The sequence below is a fragment of the Hyla sarda genome, chromosome 9 (assembly GCF_029499605.1).
Source record: "Hyla sarda isolate aHylSar1 chromosome 9, aHylSar1.hap1, whole genome shotgun sequence".
NCBI lineage: Eukaryota > Metazoa > Chordata > Amphibia > Anura > Hylidae > Hyla > Hyla sarda.
In genome coordinates this window covers 148,972,276-148,987,810 of record NC_079197.1, presented here as the reverse complement: position 1 = coordinate 148,987,810, position 15,535 = coordinate 148,972,276, and the positions used below count along the sequence as shown (strand labels likewise).

The 15,535-nt window shown below is 42.6% G+C and overlaps 1 protein-coding gene across 1 annotated transcript in view; it reads left to right on the top strand.

Moving 5' to 3' along the window:
- SAE1 (SUMO1 activating enzyme subunit 1) overlaps positions 1–15,535 on the top strand; it is a 74,137-nt gene that overhangs the window by 31,734 nt on the left and 26,868 nt on the right. The window contains exon 6 of the mRNA XM_056540006.1: positions 14,651–14,756. Coding sequence (XP_056395981.1) covers positions 14,651–14,756 — 106 coding nt within the window. The remainder of the gene's footprint in view (positions 1–14,650; positions 14,757–15,535) is intronic.

The window sequence follows — 15,535 nt, the reverse complement described above, 5'->3', positions numbered from 1 at the left end:
TCCAAGAAAAACAACTGTACTATCAAACAAGTGAAACTTTATTCATAATGGAGTGAAAAGTTCAAAACGTATACTTTTTTTCTTAAAAAAAAGGATGTAACCGGACATCATTTTTCAAACCATATACGGATAAAACTTAGTACACACGTTTTGATACAGTTTAGTCAGGTTTTGAGGAATCCGTTTTTTTAATCAAAAACCTGATATACTGTATTGCAAAAACGTGGTGTGAACCCAGCCTTACAGCGTATTTTACGCTGCGGATCCACCACTGAAGGACCTCTGTATGGTGCCTTTACATGTGCCTGCTCGGAGCGGCAATACGCCGCAACGTGCAGACACACTGCGATGTGCGTGTCGCGCGGTATACTTGCACATCACGGCAGCTCTCGGCCTAGCTCATAGAGCAGGGGGAGCGGCCGCCATGTGTGCGAGTACACCACGCATGCACGGCGACTCACACATCGCTTCAGTGTGTCTGCACGTTGCGGCGTATTGCCGCTCCGAGCAGGCACATGTAAAGGCACCATACAGAGGTCCTTCAGTGGTGGATCCGCAGCGTAAAATACGCTGTAAGGTTGGGTTCACACCACGTTTTTGCAATACAGTATATCAGGTTTTTGATTAAAAAAACGGATTCCTCAAAACCTGACTAAACTGTATCAAAACGTGTGTACTAAGTTTTATCCGTATATGGTTTGAAAAATGATGTCCGGTTACATCCTTTTTTTTAAGAAAAAAAGTATACGTTTTGAACTTTTCACTCCATTATGAATAAAGTTTCACTTGTTTGATAGTACAGTTGTTTTTCTTGGAATTTCAAAGTCAAAAACCGTATGGTGAAAACTGGATGGAACCGTACGCACATAGATTTGTACGGTTCCCATTGACTCCCATGTTTAAGAAAAAAACGTATACGGGTCAATACGGTCTTTCACCCAGACCAAAATCCGTGGTAGGCCACGGTTTTCTGTCCAGAAAAAAAAGTTAAAAACCGTGTGGTTTGAAAAACGGAGACAACCGTATACAATATGGTGCATACAGTTTTGAATGGAAAGTCTATGGCCACGGTTTACTGTACGGTTGCATACGTTTTTTTCTTGTTTTTTTTTTCTTGTTTTTTTTTTTTTTTTTTTTTTTTTTTTAAACGTACAGTGGTCCCTCAAGTTACAATATTAATCGGTTCCAGGACGACCATTGTATGTTGAAACCAGAACTCTGTGGAAACCTGGGAATTGGTTCTGAAGCCCCAAAATGTCATCCAAAAATTGGAAAAAGTGAGGATTAAAGACAAATAAGTAGATAACTAATATAGATAAGTCCTTACATATAAAAGTAATAAAGATCTGCTGGGAGCTGTAATCACTGTCTATGCCATTGTTTCCCAACCAGGGTGCCTCCAGCTGTTGCAAAACTACAACTCCCAGCATGCCTGTCCGGGCATGCAGGGAGTTGTAGTTTTGCAACAGCTGGAGGCACCCTCTTTGGGAAACACTGGTCTATGTAGAGGACAGAAGCTTCTTTGGGGTCCTGTACAGTAAACGCAATGTCCTAAAAAAGTAACATGGAGCCGCCCTCACCTGATGTCCAAAGGAGCAGCTAACCCTGGCCCAAAAGTAGTACAGAACATGTAATACCTCCCTGTACTGTAGGGGGTGCTACCAGACACCAGTCAGTGCATGCACTTTAGGAATACAGGGGTTTTACCAGTGAAATGTCCATTCTGATTGGTCGGTTCTTCCAGCCACTGACACGTTTCGCCGATTCCATAGCATTGTATGTTAAGTCTGGTTTCATGTTACAATGGTCCAGAAAAGACCATTGTATGTTGAAACTATTGTATGTTGAGGCCATTGTAAGTTGAGCGATCACTGTATCCAAAAACTGTATAGAAAAATCGTGGTGTGAACCCACCCTCAATCCGCTCGTCTGTACTGATCACGTGACCCAGAGCTAGGAGGAAACGCACAACTTTCCCCAAACTTGTTCTCCTACCCAAGACTTGGCATTCTGGGAGTTGTAGTTTTGCAACAGCCGGAGGCACCCTGGTTGAGAAACACTGCTTTAGCTAGTATAAAGGTTATATTTGGGACACACAGGTAAATCTCTGTGTAAAGTAATACAACAAGCCATGAGGTTCTATGAACTGTCCCAGGCCAAAAGTCAAAATGGAGAAGAGTAGTAGTGGGACCAGGGGCAGAACATTGGGGGGGAATCCAGCTGAGAGAGCACGAGGTGAGGTAACGGTGAGTGACTGGAATGCGAGTGTCATGTTTAGAGATGAGCGAACTTACAGTAAATTCGATTCGTCACAAACTTCTCGGCTCGGCAGTTGATGACTCTTCCTGCGTAAATTAGTTCAGCTTTCCGGTGCTCTGGTGGGCTGGAAAAGGTGGATACAGTCCTAGGAAAGAGTCTCCAGCCCACGGGAGCACCTGAAAGCTGAACTAATTTATGCAGGATAAGCAATCAACTGCCGAGCCGAGAAGTTTGTGACGAATCGAATTTACTCTAAGTTCGCTCATCTCTAGTCATGTTCTCAAAGCCAGAAATACGATGGCTGTTAAGGGGTTAAGACCATTAAAGTGGTATTCCATGAAAAAAAAAAAAATTTCTTTTATCAACTGGCTTCAGAAAGTAATTTGTAAATTACTTCTATTAGGGTATGTTCATACTGCGGAATTCCGTGAGCGGAATTCCGCTGGTAGAATTCCGTGCTGTGAACGTTATGATCAGTTTGAATGGGTCTTCCGTGAGACCCATTCACACTGCAGAATTTCAGCGGCGGACAATTCCGCCGCTGAAATCGTTCCGCACAAAGAAAGAACGTGTGCACTCTTTGCGCGGAGTTCCGCGATTACCGCATAGCCATCAATGTTGACGGCGCAGTGCCCTGGTATCTGACGGAATCTCCGCTCGCGGAATTCTGTGAGCTGAGATTCCGCAGTGTGAACATACCCTTTAAAAAAAAAGAAAAAAATCTTAATCCAGTACTTATCAGCTGCTGAAGTTGAGTTGTTCTTTTCTGTCTGAGAACAGTGCTCTCTGCTGACACCTCTGTCTGTCTCAGGAACTGTCCAGTTCAGTAGCAGCAAATCCCCATAGCAAACCTCTCCTGCTCTGGACAGTTCCTGAGACAGAGGTGTCAGCAGAGAGCACTGTGGTCAGACTGAAAATAACAACTCAATCCAACCAGTACTTATCAGCTGCTGAAGTTAAGATTTTTTTTATTATTATTTTTTTTAATAGAAGTAATTTATAAATCTGTTTAACGTTCTGGAGCCAGTTGTTATGAAAATTTTTTTTTTCATGGATAACTCCTTTAACCCCTTAAGGACTCAGCCCATTTTGGCCTTAAGGACTCAGACAATTTAATTTTTACGTTTTCATTTTTTCCTCCTCGCCTTCTAAAAATCATAACTCTTTTATATTTTCATCCACAGACTAGTATGAGGGCTTGTTTTTTGCGTGACCAGTTGTCCTTTGTAATGACATCACTCATTATATCATAAAATGTATGGCGCAACCAAAAAACACTATTTTTGTGGGGAAATTAAAACGAAAAACGCAATTTTGCTAATTTTGGAAGGTTTTGTTTTCACGCCGTACAATTTCTGGTAAAAATGACATGTGTTCTTTATTCTGAGGGTCAATACGATTAAAATGATACCCATTATTACATACTTTTATATTATTGTTGCGCTTAAAAAAAATCACAAACTTTTTAACCAAATTAGTACGTTTATAATCCCTTTATTTTGATGACCTATAACTTTTTTATTTTTCAGTATAAGCGGCGGTATGGGGGCTCATTTTATGCGCCATGATCTGTACTTTTTTTTGATACCACATTTGTATATAAAAAACTTTTAATACATTTTTTATAATTTTTTTTTTAATAAAATGTATTAAAAAAGTAGGAATTTTGGACTTTTTAAAATTTTTTTCGTTCACGCTGTTCACCGTACGGGATCATTAACATTTTATTTTAATAGTTCGGACATTTACGCACGCGGCGATACCAAATATGTCTATAAAAAATGTTTTTTACGCTTTTTGGGGGGTAAAATAGGAAAAAACGGACGTTTTACTTTTTTATTGGGGGAGGGGATTTTTCACTTTTTTTTTACTTTTACTTTTACATTTTTTTACATTTTTTTTTACACTTGAATAGTCCCCATAGGGGACTATTCATAGCAATACCATGATTGCTAATACTGATCTGTTCTATGTATAGGACATAGAACAGATCAGTATTATCGGTCATCTCCTGCTCTGGTCTGCTCGATCACAGACCAGAGCAGGAGACGCCGGGAGCCGCACAGAGTAAGGAGAGGGGACCTCCGTGCGGCGTTATGAATGATCGGATCCCCGCAGCAGCGCTGCGGGCGATCCGATCGTTCATTTTAATCGCGAACTCCCGCAGATGCCGGGATCTGTATTGATCCCGGCACCTGAGGGGTTAATGGCGGACGCCCGCGAGATCGCGGGCGTCGGCCATTGCCGGCGGGTCCCTGGCTGCGATTAGCAGCCGGGATCAGCCGCGCATGACACGGGCATCGCTCCGATGCCCGCGGTTATGCTTAGGACGTAAATGTACGTCCTGGTGCGTTAAGTACCACCTCACCAGGACGTACATTTACGTCCTGCGTCCTTAAGGGGTTAAAGGGGTATTCCAGGAAAAAACTTTTTTTTATATATCAACTGGTTCCAGAAAGTTAAACAGATTTGTAAATGACTTCTATTAAAAAATCTTAATCCTTTCAGTACTTATGAGCTTCTGAAGTTAAGGTTGTTCTTTTCTGTCTAAATCCTCTCTGATGACATGTGTCTTGGGAAACGCCCAGTTTAGAAGCAAATCCCCATAGCAAACCTCTTCTAAACTGGGCGTTTCCCGAGACACGTGTCATCAGAGAGCACTTAGACAGAAAAGAACAACCTTAACTTCAGAAGCTCATAAGTACTGGAAGGATTAAGATTTTTTTAATAGAATTAATTAACAAATCTGTGTAACTTTCTGGAGCCAGTTGAGATATATATATATATATATATATATATATATATATATATATATATATATATATATATATATTTAAAAAAAAAGTTTTTTTCCTGGAATACCCCTTTAAAATATTCGGATATGACTGTGGTCATTGAGCACTTAGAAACCCAAAGGCAATATTCCTTGGCGGATGACTGGTACAGGATAAGTCAGTGTTTCCCAAAGGGGATGCCTCCAGCTGTTGCAAAACTACAACTCCCAGCATGCCCGGACAGCCTTTGGCTGTCCGGGCATGCTGGGAGTTGTAGTTTTGCAACAGCTGGAGGCACCCTGGTTGGAAAACACTGCTCCAGTTGTTGCAAGTTTTAGGGCATCCTGGGAGTTGTAATTTGCAACAGCTGGAGGCACCCTGGTTGGGAAACACTGGCATAGGCAGTCACCATAAGACTCCTTCACCGTCTCCTCTAGACTCCTTGAAAGTTTTAGCTGGTGATAGGATTATGTAATCTTCTCGGCTGCGGAGGACAGCGCCGCCCCTCGCATTAATTTATTCCTCTCTGACATCAATTAGGATGCCTTAGGTGCTCGCAATTGCTTAAGTGTTGCAAATGGGAGTTCATTTTGACTTGACAGACTTCACAAAGTGACATATTTAAATTAGAAAACTGCTCGGGGGATGTGTGTGTTTTTATTCCCTACTGGTGAGCGAATGCACAGCCTGGAAGAATACAATAGCGGCTGAACATTTTTGTAATTTAGCTTCTCCTCCCAGCGGGGCGTTAACTCCCTCTGTGCTAGCGCGCTCGAAAAGGCTTGACAGTCTCGTGGAGCGCGGCACGTTCACCTGTGTTATTACTGGAGTCCAGCTTGGGGATTTACAGGGATGATATCATTGTATGGAAGGCAGAAGGGCCGGCACGGCGCTTGTAATGGCGTAATGCTTCATTGCACGCTATTAATATATCTCACTGGATAATTGTAAGCTGGTTAGATGCTGTAACGTGGAGATCTTGTATTATTGTGGAATAGAATGCTAAAAAATCTCCACCTATAGTCAGGAAATATATTAATACCTCACCTTATATTATATATGTATATGTATTATTATTTATTAATTATTATTAATTATCATTTTAATTATTATTAATTATCATTTTAATTATTATTCATTATCATTTTAATTATTATACCTCACCTTATATATATATATTTTTTTTTTTATAATATTTATTATTATTTTAATTATTATTTATTATTATTTTAACTATTATTATTTATTATTATTTTAATTATGTATTATTATTATTATTATTTTTAAATTATTATTATTATAATACCTCACCTTATACTATATATATATATATATATCATTTTTTTTTTTTTTTTTTTTTTTTGTGCTGCTCAGGAGCAACCATTATAACAACCAATAAAGGGGCATTCATAAATTAATATAATGATTCCTTAAAGGGGTACTCCACTGGAAAGTATTTTGTTTTTTAAATCAACTGGTGCCAGAAAGTTAAACAGATTCGTAAATTACTTCTATTTAAAAAGCTTAATCCTTCCAGTACTTATCAGCTGCTTTCTTTATGCTACAGAGGAAGTTGTATAGTTCTTTTCTGTCTGACCACAGTGCTCTCTGCTGACACCTCTGTCCATTTTAGGAACTGTCTGTATTGCAGGAAAGGTTTGCTATGGGGATTTGCTCCTACTCTGGACAGTTCCTGATACAGACAGAGGTGTCAGCAGAGAGCACTGTGGTCTGACAGAAAGGAAATTCAAATTGAAAATAACTTCATGTGGAGTAGGGATCGACCGATTATCGGTATGGCTGATATTATCGGCCGATAATCACGATTTTGGGCATTATCGGTATCGGCAATTACCTTGCCGATAATTCCCCGCCCCCCGCACCGTGACCGACCCACAGCGTCGCACCCCCCACCGTAGTGCTGGGCGGTATACCGGTATGGATTTTTGCCCATACCGCTATACTGGTCGGGCCCCTCCCCCACCCCCCGAGTCAATAAAAAAATAAAAATAAAATAAACTTACCCGTAATGGGGGTGGTTCGGGCCATCCATCCTTCCTTCTTGTAGTGTCCGGCGCCATTCCGGGTGGAGGGTGCACCGGTACGGGCTGTCCTTCTCCGCGGGTCCTCTTCTCCACTCCGAGCAGGCTCCGGCCTAGTACGCTGCATAGACGTCGCTACACCGAGCCTGCCCGGAGTGGAGAAGATGACCGCCGGAGAAGGACAGCCCGGACCGGTGCACCCTCCACCCGGAATGCCGCCGGACACTACAGGAAGGAAGAATGGATGGCCTGGACCACACTGACAGGTAGGGGGTGAGAAGCGGGTGGTGGCGGCGGCCTATGGCACCGCAAAAGCCACTGCAGTGCATTGATTTAAAGTGCCCGCTTTAAATCAATGACCTGCAGCGGTGTCGGAATATCGGTATAAGTTATCGGCTATCGGCCCTAACCTCCACCGATTATCGGTATCGGCCCTAAAAAAACGATATCGGTCGATCCCTAATGTGTAGCATATAGTAGCTGCTAAGTACTGGAAGGATTAAGATTTTTTAATAGAAATAATTTACAAATCTGTTTAACTTTCTGGCACCAGGTGATTTAAAAAAAAAAAAATAATAATTGTTTCCCACTGGAGTACCCCTTTAAATCTATAGTGACTTCCGCAACAGCCAGACATCCACAAATCAAAAATGTTGGGTCTGTGTGACCATAAGACCAGCAGCAGGAGATCAGAACTGAATAGAGGCATATTTTACAGCACCCTTCCCGTTAAAGGGGTATTCCAGGAAAAAAACTTTAAAAAAAATTTTTTTTTAGATCAACTGACTCTAGAAAGTTAAACAGATTAGTAAATTACTTCTTTAAAATTTTAATCCTTTCAATAATTATCAGCTGCTGAAGTTGAGTGGTTTTCTGTCTGGCAACAGTGCTCTCTGCTGACATCTCTGCTTGTCTCGGGAATGTAGAAGAGGTTTGCTATGGGGATTTGCTTCTAAACTGGGTAGTTCCCGCAACAGGTCATCAGAGAGCACTTAGACAGAAAAGAACAACTTGACTTCAGCAGCTCATAAGTACTGGAAGGATGAATATTTTTTTAATAGAAGTAATTTACAAATCTGATTGTCTGGAGCCAGAGCCAGTTGATAAATAAATGTCTTTTTTCCTGGATAACCCCTTTAACACCTTTTTAATCCCTTAATGACCAAGCCCATTTTCACCTTAAGGACAGGCCAGTTTTATTTTTGAGTTTTCGTTTTTTTCCTAGGAAATTTAAATGGAAACCAAAATTTTGCACTTTTTGGAGGGTTTCGTTTTCACACTGTACAATTACGGTAAAAATGACATGTTTTCTTTATTCTGTGGGTCAATACAATTAAAATGATACCCATGGCTACATACTTTTATATTTTTGTACCGCTTAAAAAAAATCTAAAACTTTTTGTACAAAATCAGTAATCTAAAATCGCCCTTTTTTGACCACCTATAACTTTTTCATTTTTCCGTATATAGGGCGGTATGAGGGCTCATTTTTTGCGCCGTCATCTGTACTTTTTTTTTAGATACCACATTTGCATACCGTATATACTCGAGTATAAGCCGAGTTTTTCAGCACGATTTTTCGTGCTGAAAACACCCCCCTCGGCTTATACTCGAGTGAACTCTCCACCCGCAGTGGTCTTCAACCTGCGGACCTCCAGAGGTTTCAAAACTACAACTCCCAGCAAGCCCGGGCAGCCATCGGCTGTCCGGGCTTGCTGGGAGTTGTAGTTTTGAAACCTCCGGAGGTCCGCAGGTTGAAGACCACTGCGGCCTTCGACATCATCCAGCCCCCTCTCACCCCCCTTTAGTTCTGTACAGTACTCACCTCCGCTCGGCGCTGGTCCGGTGCTGCAGGACTGTCCGGAGAGGAGGTGGTCCGGTGGGATAGTGGTTCCGGGCTGCTATCTTCACCGGGGAGGCCTCTTCTAAGCGCTTCGGGCCCGGCCTTAGAATAGTCACGTTGCCTTGACAACGACGCAGAGGTGCGTTCATTGCCAACGTACTTCTGCGTCGTTGTCAAGGCAACACCTCTATTCCGGGCCGAAAGCGCGGAGAAGAGGCGCCCCCAGTGAAGATGGCAGCCCGGAACCACTATCCCACCGGACCACCTCCTCTCCGGACAGCCCTGCAGGACCGGACCAGCGCCGAGCGGAGGTGAGTACTGTACAGAACTAAAGGGGGGTGAGAGGGGGCTGGATGATGTCGAAGGCCGCAGTGGTCTTCAACCTGCGGACCTCCGGAGGTTTCAAAACTACAACTCCCAGCAAGCCCGGACAGCCGATGGCTGCCCGGGCTTGCTGGGAGTTGTAGTTTTGAAACCTCTGGAGGTCCGCAGGTTGAAGACCACTGAGGGCGGATGATGAGAAGAGGATGATGAAGAGGGGGGGGGGTGGGATGATAAGAGGATGATGAAGGGGGGGGGGGGTGGGATGATGAAGGTGGGTGTGTGGGATGATTACAAGGGGATGATGAAGGGGGGTGGGGATGATGACAAGGGGATGATGAAGGGGAGATGTGTGGGATGATGACAAGGGGATGATGAAGGGGGGATGTGTGGGATGATGACAGGTGATGATGATGATGAGGGTCTGGATGATGACAGGCGGTGATGAGGATGATAATGATGGGTCTGGATGATGACAGGGGGGGGATGATGTATTTCCCACCCTAGGCTTATACTCGAGTCAATAACTTTTCCTGGGATTTTGGGTTGAAATAAGGGGTCTCGGCTTATACTCGAGTATATACGGTATATAAAACTTTTAGATCATTATTTATTTATTTATTTTTTAAATAAAATGTGACAAAAAAGCAAAATTTTTGGACTTTTTTTTATTTTTTAAGTTTCCGCCATTCACCGTACGGGATCATTAACATTATATTTTGATAGTTCGGACATTGACGCACGCGGCGATACCAAATATGTTTATAAAAAAAATGTTTACTCTTTTTGGGGGTAAAATGGGAAAAACTGACAATTTTCATTTTTACATTTTTCTACTTTTATTTTACACTTTTTATGTCCCCATAGGGGACTATCTATAGCAATCCTTTGATTGCTAATACTGTGCAGTGCTATGTATAGGACACAGCACTGCTCAGTATTATCGGTTATCTTCTGCTCTGGTCTGCTCGATCTCAGACCAGAGCAGAAGACCCCGGGAGACGGCCGGAGCCAGGTGAGGGAACCTCCGGCCGCCATGCTGGATGATCGGCTTGCCGCGGCAGCGCTGCGGGCGATCCGATCATCCAATCAAAGTGCTGCAATGCCGCGATCTGTATTGATCACGGCATTGGAGGGGATAATGGCGGACATCCGCGCGTCCCTGGCTGCTGCTAGCAGCCGGAACCTGCCGTGTATGACGCGAGCACCCTTCCGATGCTCGCGGTCATACACAGGACGTAAATGTGCATCCTGGTGCGGGAAGTCCCGCCAAACCAGGACGTACATTTACGTCAATGGTGGTTTTCCTCCAGAGTACCCCTTTATTGATAAATTCCCCCATTGGGAATTCTCTGGTACAGAACCGGAGAGTTGTGACAACTTAGAAAAATTTATCTGACCCCCTCTCCCCCCATTTTGCTATTTTTGGTCGGTCTGCAGAAGAGTTGTAATACGTGACCTCAAGCTCTATTGTCTAATGAGAAAGGATAATTATTACTGTGTCCGCCATAATTCCGTTCCGCCTATCTCCTGGTGAAAAGCTTCATTTATACTTAATCTTGACCTTCATCTTGGGAGCGTCATTACCGCTGACATGGATTCACCTTTCCCAGTTAGGTGGATTCCGTGTCGCCCCCCGTCTGGACGAGTTCTCCTCCAGGCTACTGTCCTCTACAATAGGGCTTCATTGAGCTTGAAGTGGACCTGTTGTTTTGCTGATTCATCCGCTTTAAGGCGTCCCCCATCCTTACTATTAAGTCAACAGATTCCGAGGCAAGAGGTCATCTACCTGGGGGCTGTGAATGACGGAGAACAGAGGAGGCTTTGTTGTGTCTGCAGTCAGGATGTCAGGATACCTCTAGGAACGGCCCGTCAAATGGGAAAGTTGAGCTGATCTATAGCGGCGACTCTGGACATAAAAGACACAGAGATGACTCTGCTGATCTGTGCTGTCAGTGGGGGCTTTCCCTGAAAACACTTAAGCTGCTTTCACGCTATAAAATTCATCCGTTAACCCCTTAAGGACGCAGGGTTTTTCAGTTTTCGCACTTTCATTTTTTCCTCATCACCTTCAAAAAATCATAACTTTCAATTTTGCACCTAAAAATCCATATTATGGCTTATTTTTTGCGCCACAAATTCTACTTTGCAGTGAGATTAGTCATTTTACTTAAAAATCCACGGCGAAACGGAAAAAAAATTCATTGTGCGACAAAATTGAAGAAAATTTTTTATTTTGTAACTTTTGGGGGCTTCCGTTTCTACACCGTACATTTTTCGGTAAAAATGACACCTTATCATTATTCTGTAGGTCCATACGATTAAAATGATACCCTACTTATATAGGTTTGATTTTGTCGGACTTCTGAAAAAGATCATAACTACATGCAGGAAAATTTATACATTTAAAATTCTCATCTTCTTACCCCTATAACTTTTTTATTTTTCCGTGTACGGGCCGCTATTTTTTGCACCGTGTCCTGAAGTTTTTATCGGTACCATTTTTGTATTGATCAGACTTTTTGGTCGCTTTTTACTCATTTATTTTTTCAATGATAAAAAAAATGACAAATACGCTATTTTGGAATTTTTTCTTTTTTTGCACGCACGCCATTGACTGTGCGGTTTAATTAACGATATATTTTTATAGTTCGGACATTTACGCACGTGGCGATATCACATATGTTTGTTTTTATTTACACAATTTTTATTTTATTTTTAATGGGAAAAGGGGGGTGATTCAAACTTTTATTATGGAAGGGGTTAAATGATCTTTAACTTTTTTTTTTCCACTTTTTTTTTTTTTTTGCAGTGTTATAGCTCCCATAGGGACCTATAACACTGCACACACTGATCTTTTACACTGATCCCTGTAAAGCCATAGCTTTGCATGGATCAGCGTAATAGAGGGGTTGAGCAGTGAGCAGTGCTGTGCTTGTCTGTGTCCCGCTGCAGTCTGAGATTTAGGACTCCTGCATGAGTCTGAAATCTATAAAAAAAAAAAAAATATAAGACTGGTAGGGAGACCCCTAGTGGTAATTTCTTCAAAGTGGAAAATTAAATAGAAAGAAGCATATTTTTTTAATAACATACTATTGGAAAGTTATTCTGCATACATTAATCTATAATATATCAAAAAAAAAATTTGAAAGGTACCCTTTAATGTGAAAGCCTCTTTAGAGCTTGTTCACACTAAGACGATTCCACTCAGAATTACCATGTGAAAATTCAGAACAGGAATCCTGTTGCAGCAGCCTCTCATTGATTTCAATGGGATTCCTCTGCGTAGTTCACCCGTCAGAAGTCCTGAGACTGCGCTATATTCAGTAGGATGTCTGGGCATGCTGGGAGTTATAGTTTTGCAACAGCTGGAGGCACACTGGTTGGAAAACACTGGTCTATTGAGAAATGTACAGTTTTTCTTTGAAGGTTTCTTCGAAGATTTTTGTTGTGCCACAAATTCTGGTGCAGGCACAATTTTTTGGTGCACAACCCATCGAAATCAGGTTGAGTTTACAATAGGCTCTAATTTGAATGTAAATTCATCACTGAAGTGGTTCTGTTTTGCTGCCTACATTTCCCATTAATGCTTTGGCTAAGGGAGTGGTGTTTGATCACTGCACCTGATCATAAAATCAGGCTAATGGTGCAGGGGGAGGGGGGAGGGGTCATCCAGGTGAACTCATTAGTGGGTTGAGGGTCAGTTCACACTGTGTACAGTTTGGATGCGTTTCCTTATACAAAGTGTATGTGTGTGTGTGTGTATATATATATATATATATATATATATATATATATATAATATAAAATTATAAGTCTTAAGACCGTTAACACATTGGATTTATATAACATTCTTGACACATTTTGACTGCATATTGGCCATTTCTCCTATGATCTTTCAAAATCGTGGTAAATGTGATGCATTTTTACTGTGTTGCAGTAAAACAGCACAATTTTCTTGCCGCAATTTGGGTAAAATCATGGCAAAAACTGAACGCGCAGCAAGAAATGCAATGTTTACTATATATTCTGTTTCCATAGAGATGGCAGCAGCAGCATACATATAGAGCTGGAGGGGAGTTGTATAACTATTATCCTGATGCCATAGAGAGAGCAGCAGCAGTATACAGATAGAGCTGAGTGGGGAATGATTTGTGAGCTAGGAGGAGCGGATGTAATAGGGGATGTTACCCTCCTGTAGTTCACGGGAAGTCGGCTGATCCAAGACTTGACTTCCTTTTTTAAGACACACTAAGCAATGTGGTTTTCTGGTGATCACATGACCCAGTCACAGTAATGAAACGCATAGATGCAGCTGTGCTGAAATAAAACTAATGGTGCTGGTTGACTGGTAACCATAAGTGTGTGCGTATTATGGGCAAAAAACGAAACCCAGGGCGTTTCTTTAAAGGGGTAGTCCAGTGGTGAAAAACTTATCCCCTATCCTAAGGATAGGGGATAAGTTTGAGATCGCGGGGGGTCCGACCGCTGGGGCCCCCTGCGATCTCTCTGTACGGGGCCCCGGCTCTCCGCCCAGATAGCGGGTGGCGACCCCCGCACGAAGCGGCGGCCGACGCACCCCCTCAATACATCTCTATGGCAGAGCCGGAGATTGCCGAGCGGCCTTTGTGTAGCTAACTACTACTTATATAGGGTTGGGCTGAGGGGGTGGGGAAGAGTGCAGCACATGTGGCCGCTCTGGTGTTGCGGCGGTGGTGGTCGCCACCCGGTGCTACGCCATTTTATGCTAGGGACGTTAGGGACCCACTCTAAATAGGTGGCCTTGACGTGGCGAGTGGGATTGTACTTTTTGATCAAAAATGTATACTAACAACCTGTTAGTTTTTGATATTATGCTGAGAAGCAATCAGATCATTATACTAGATTGTAGATGTGCACCATGTCTGTTTTCTACCCAAATTCACACTGTGATTTCTATCCCCTCCTTTTTTTTTTATTTTATTTTATTTTTTTGAACATGTGTCTGTAATTTACAAATCCTAATAACTTTCTGGCACCAGTTGGTTAGAAAAAAATAGAGTAACCCTTTAATAGTCTTCTGTAGCCCGATCCAGAAGGTTGGTTACTGCCTCCATGCCCAATTTAAGGCTCTGTCCAGGAAGTCGTGAAGAAAATAATTTGTACGTGAATAAAGTTGGCTAAAAACAAAGTACGAGAGAAAGTAGAGCACAATGTCCTCGGCAGCTGGAACACTCAGTCTCATTATCCACAAGTGACATTGCAGCGGCCCCAATCAATGTTCCTCTTGCTGTCTAAATGTTTTAAAGAGCTGAGAGGGGGGGGCGTGGAGGGGAGCGGGGCGGCTGCTTAAAAATGACAGTCAGCTCAACTTTTCCCGAGAAAACATTCCCAGCGCGACTCAAAACTTCTCCGCTTTTTGTCCTTGTCAGAAAATAGAGTACTGCCAGTTGAAGGACGCCCTGGAAATCGACTGGAACAGCGAAAAAGCCAAAGCTGCGCTGAAGAAAACGCCTTCCGACTACTTCCTTCTGCAAGGTAAAAAAAATTAGATGATTTGTAGCATCTAAAAGCGAAACTTATATTTTTAATGAGTACCTGTCATGAAACCATATTTTCTAAACGAACTCAGATTCTATTCCCTAACTACTCCTAGCACCCCTCCTGCCCTTATAAAAAAAATTCCAACCTTACCCCTTGCTCACATTGGCTGAGCTCCCGGCAGGAGAAAGTGGGCATTCCCCAGCAGGCTCGACATCCCTGAAGCCTGCGAGAGCTGTACCTCGCCATGCCCCGTACCCACTTTCTGTGTTTGGTCTCCTGCCAGGCCGAGAGGAGACCAAACTAACTGTTTGACTTGTGCAGGGAACAGAACAGAGCCACCTAGTGGCCGTGTTTTTTTTTTTTATTATTTTTTTTTCAATCGCATTAAAAACATATAAAGGTTGAGAATTTTAACAGCCAGTAAGTAGCAAAGTGTCTTATGATTACATAAGGAACAATATATTTAAAGTTTAGTTTGGTGACCGGTACTCGTGGGCTCGTGTATCCCATCTTTTATAGGCCAGAGAAGAGGGTCACTAAGTTTTTCTTGTGGACATCCATGCATTTGACCAGCACCTATCGAATACTACATTTTCCCTACAGCAGTGGTGTCAAACTGTGGTCCTCCAGATGTTGCAAAACTTCAACTCCCAGCATGCCCGGACAGCCAACGGCTGTCCAGGCATGCTGGTAGTTGAAGTTTTGCAACATCTGGAGGGCCACAGTTTGAGACCACTGTCCTACAGTGACTGCAGTTTCCCCCAGCACAGCCA